The sequence below is a fragment of the Parasteatoda tepidariorum genome, chromosome 9 (genome assembly GCF_043381705.1).
Source record: "Parasteatoda tepidariorum isolate YZ-2023 chromosome 9, CAS_Ptep_4.0, whole genome shotgun sequence".
NCBI lineage: Eukaryota > Metazoa > Arthropoda > Arachnida > Araneae > Theridiidae > Parasteatoda > Parasteatoda tepidariorum.
The window spans coordinates 90,269,661-90,274,573 of record NC_092212.1 but is presented as its reverse complement, the minus strand read 5'-3'; the positions used below and the strand labels follow the sequence as shown (position 1 = coordinate 90,274,573).

The 4,913-nt window shown below is 29.3% G+C and overlaps 1 protein-coding gene across 1 annotated transcript in view; it reads right to left on the bottom strand.

Moving 5' to 3' along the window:
- Positions 1 to 4,913, bottom strand: part of LOC107439990 (uncharacterized) — a 235,103-nt gene that overhangs the window by 2,167 nt on the left and 228,023 nt on the right. Inside the window, exon 8 of the mRNA XM_071185902.1 lies at positions 3,759 to 3,863. Coding sequence (XP_071042003.1) covers positions 3,759 to 3,863 — 105 coding nt within the window. The remainder of the gene's footprint in view (positions 1 to 3,758; positions 3,864 to 4,913) is intronic.

Below are 4,913 nucleotides of genomic sequence, written 5' to 3'. Positions count from 1 at the left end.
GCGCACCCATCTCATTGATTAATAAGCAATAAATCTTTAGTTACTTTACTTATTATTTCTACTTATTCAAAATTACTTATTATTTAATAAATATTAAGGTATTTAAATTTCAACATTAATATATTTTTCATAAAACTATAGTTACACAATGTACTATTACTTTAATAAATGTTTAAAATCATAAAATAAATGTACAAACACGTATCTAATAGAGTTTTATTTTAATTAACAGAAAATTACTTTTATGGGGGTCTATGGAGATTTCTAAAAATTATATAAGGGTCGATGATCAAAAACGTTTGGCGACCCCTGTTGTAGAGTATGACATAGTGATGGAGGAGAAAAAGAGAGATAAGAGCTTTTTATATATTTCTCCCACATGGAGTGTTCTATACCAGGGGGGGGGGCAACCTGCGGGTCACGAGCTCTTGAAGGATTATTTGTGGCTCTCGATAAGTGTATCCGAGTTCCCTTTTCGTTTTTGTGCTATTATATTTTAAAAAAATTATTATCGTTCCGTATGTGTTTCAAAATGCATTTTAAATTACTGACAACAAATATGAAAGGCTAAGTGCAACGTTGTAGCTAATTTCATTTCCGTTCAAGTTAAGAATGATATGACTAAGCGAAAATTGCACGAACGAACATAAGCAGTGGTGTAATCGACCGACTTCAGACCGATTTCGAATTTGCAAACTTTCATTGCGACGGGCAGTTGGCACTGAGCTCTGGAGGAAACAATTTGTATCACTCTTGCTACGGATGTATTTTGCAATCTGGAGTTTTTGGAGGGTTAACTAAATGTGCTTCGTAGTATGTAACACGCGTTATTATTGTTTTAATAACACAAAACTTGTATTTTTTAAATTTCTTTATTTATTTCCAGTTTTTTTAAAAATATGACGACAGAGAACGAAAATAAAAAAAAGAAAATACGAGCAAGAAAATAGAAGTTTTAATAATGAGTGGGAGAATTCCCTTTTTATTGACAATAACGGAAAAGCATTATGTGTTATTTGTAACTCTACGGTCAAAAATTATAAAGCTAGCAATTTAAGTCGACATTATGAAACAAATCATCCCCAGTTTCCTAATCAGCATCCACCAAATTCCAAATTATGATAAGATAAACTTGCTTTCTTAAAATAAAATTTAAATAAGCAATAGTCAATTTTGATGACCTGTAGCAATCAAGCTAATAATGTGGCTGAAGCCAGTTTTGTTATAGCCTGGAATATTGCTCGTGCAAAACGCCGGTATGGAGGGGGAGAGTTTATCAAAAAAAAAACTTGGAAGATGTACTTAAAGTTTAAGATCCAAATAATGCAGCATTGCACCAAGTTGTTTCGCAAAGTCCCATCTCGAGACACACAACCGAACGACGCATAACTGCGATTAATACATCTCTAGCATATAATTAAAAAAATGATTTGAAGAACTATATTACATTCAGTTTAGCCCTTGACGAATCAACAGATATCACAGATATTCCTCAATTGGCAGTTTTCAAACGTTTTGTTTCACCTGACTTCGTTATTAAAGAAGAATTGGATTTATTAGCACTTCAAGAATCAACCGCGGTGTCGATATTAAAAGTGCAATAGATTCCATAATGAAAACTTGTAAGCATTGCAAGTGATGGAGCTCCGGCAATTATGGGTAAAAAATCAGTCTTGTTGGGTTTTTAAGAGATGATTCAAAAATTCCAAAATTCAAACCGATAAAAAAAAAGGCTGCTTGTCGAATTACTTCAATATTCGGAACAACGTACTGTAACGTAACAGTGTGACAACTGAGCTAAAAGCATCAATTCCTCGAGAGGTAATGCTAAAATGATGTTGCTTGAGAGACACACACGAGAAGTGATGTTCTTTTTTTTTTGTGTAGTTGAAAAGAGAGTTTTTTTCTAAGAAGAGATATTTCTTTCGGTAATATTTTGTGATTGTTCGTGTGAATGTTTAAATAAATTGTTTGGTACAACTCACGTCTTATTTCTGGTTGTTGTGACACAACAGTACTTATGTGAATCATATTATTCCAGTTTAAAATTCGTGAAATCCAAATCATCAGTATTACATAACCAGTCTCTTAAAGAATTACTGAGAAGTGCTGTTACGAATTTTTCACCAAATTTTAAAGAATTATCAAGAGAAGTAAAAGAAATGTGTTTAATTTTTAATATTTAAATTCAATTGCCAAATTTTGTACTTTTATTTATATGCTTTCAATAAATGTAATTTCTGTAAAATAAATTATTTTAATACCTTTTTTGCATACCTTTTATATACGTGTTTAATTGCGTCTAGCGAAAAAATTTCACATTTTGAAAAATGGCTCGACTATCAAGAAGCTTGGCCACCCCTGTTCTATACCATCAAGCTAAGGGTTGTCTCTACGGAAGTAGAATAATACCATACTTGACACGCTTTGAAAACTTAAGCATTCATTTTGTTACCTACATTGTTTTCATGTAAATAAATTTTTGAATTTGAAATTTCTTCAATTTTTTTTTAGATAAATAATATTTATTCTTGCTCTTAATTTCAACAAAAATTTGTAAAACACAAAAATTTCAGAACATTTATGTTTTATTTTATTTTATCCGTCGCTGAGCTGCCGACCCAATTTTGGGCTTACGATTACTAATATTCAACTCCGTAGCCTTGTCATTTTAAACCCAATCCAGAATGCANTATACCATCAAGCTAAGGGTTGTCTCTATGGAAGTAGAATAATACCATGCTTAACACGCTATGAAAACTTAAGCATTTATTTTGTTACATACATTGTTTTCATATAACTAAATTTTTTAGATAAATAATATTTATTCTTGCTTTTAACTTTAACAAAAATTTGGAAAATACAAGCATTTCAGGACATTTATGTTTTATTTTATTTTATCCGTCGTTGAGCTGCCGACCCAATTTTGGGTTTACGATTACTAATATTCAACTCCTTAGCCTTGTAATTTTAAACCAATTCAGAAGACAAGGAAATTCCTGGATTTAACACCTTTTGGAAAACCCCCAGAGGTATTGATTTGTTATGGGAACATGGAGGACTTTGCGACTTGACAGATTTAACGTGCATCAGTCACCATTTACTACACAGTCTTTGGTCAATGGGGATCGAGCCCACGCACTCTTGGACATGGGCACACTGCGCTACAAACCAGGCTATCCGGGACTTCAGGACATTAATTGAAATGTTTAATAATTAACGACATTTAAAGACACTTTCTTTTGTTAGGGAAATTAAGAAATTGAAAGGAATTGAGCCCTTAATAAAACTTATTTAATTTACAGAATATTTGTTCCTAATTTATAGAAATTACATTATAAAACTGGAATCATCAACAAAAATTAATAAATGAACACCTAAAAATCTTAAATAGACATGAAATCAACAGCAAAAAATATATGCCTCAATACAAAAAGGTGAAACAACAAGTAATATAGAAAAAAAAATTAAAGTAAATTCCTACTCAAAAGAAAAATTTCATTTTAGTTACTTTTTATTAAAAAATTACAGTTTTTTCTCCAATATAAAACTTAAATTAATTAATTAAATTTAATAAATGAATTAATGATAAAAAAAATTATATTAACATCATCCACTACAAAAATTTAAACTTGAATGGATGAATAAAAAGTATTTTTATGAACGATTGAAAATTTGAACAGGAATAACGATTTGAACGATTGAATAGGAAGAGTGTGAACTATAATAGTAGGAATTAATTGAAAAAACGAACTTACAGGTTCTGGTTTTTTTACTTCAGACTTAAAGCTTATCTTTGTAAAAACTGGATCGCTATAAACTGAATGACGGACTTGCTCGGTTGAAGTTGCTTTGATAACATCCTTTCAAGAAATAACAGTAAAGTGAAAATATAAATAGACAACCACAATTATTAACATCAATAAAATATATTTTTATCGTAAATTAATGAAATTTTTATAAAGTAGGAAACCTTTTTAAAATTTGATTTAGTATGGCTATAATAAATCTCAAGGGGACAATAAATCGCAGTTGAAAGAACAAAAATAAAGTGAATAGAATAAGTTGAACAGGATGATAATGTAAATCTGACATTAATACTTGCAACGCCATTTAAGAAAAATTATCAAACTTACTAAATTAGTATCTAAAAGGTAACAATAAAAGTGTAACACATTATTTTTTGCCCCCCCCCCAAAAAAAAATGTCAATTCACCAAATCAAAATCAGAAATAAGCAAAATTAAATGTTTATAAAAAAAGAATAATAATATGCACAAATGGATAGTAGTAATCTCATTAACAAATAGCTAAAATCAGATTCTTCATTAACAAAACCTGTGCTTTCTATAAACAATGATTTTTTTAAAAAATATTTCTTTTATATTTCAGTTTATGAAAAACAAAGAGCAAAATGACACCAAAATGACGCAAAATGACTATTAAATGATATTTTTGATTAACAATTCAAAAATATGCATCGTTGTTGAGTTATCGTGATTTAAAATAATAGTAACTTAAGATTTTAAGTATGCTTACATATCACTTTGCAACACCACTTAATGAAAATTCAAGATAACGTCAGCATTACGCCTGTAAAGTGTAATAATCTTAGTTTGATATAAACATTTTTGCTTCTTTTTCATCCATTGAATCAATATATATTAAATGCGAAATATTTAGACAATATGTTTAAAAGTATAAAATTATAAATGAGATGTATTAATACATATATGTATTAATACATCTCATTTATAATTTTATACTTTTAAACATATTGTCTAAATATTTCGCATTTAATATATATTGATTCAATGGATGAAAAAGAAACAAAAATGTTTATATCAAGCTAAGATTATTACATTTTACAGGCGTAATGCTGACGTTATCTTGAATTTTCATTAAGTGGTGTTG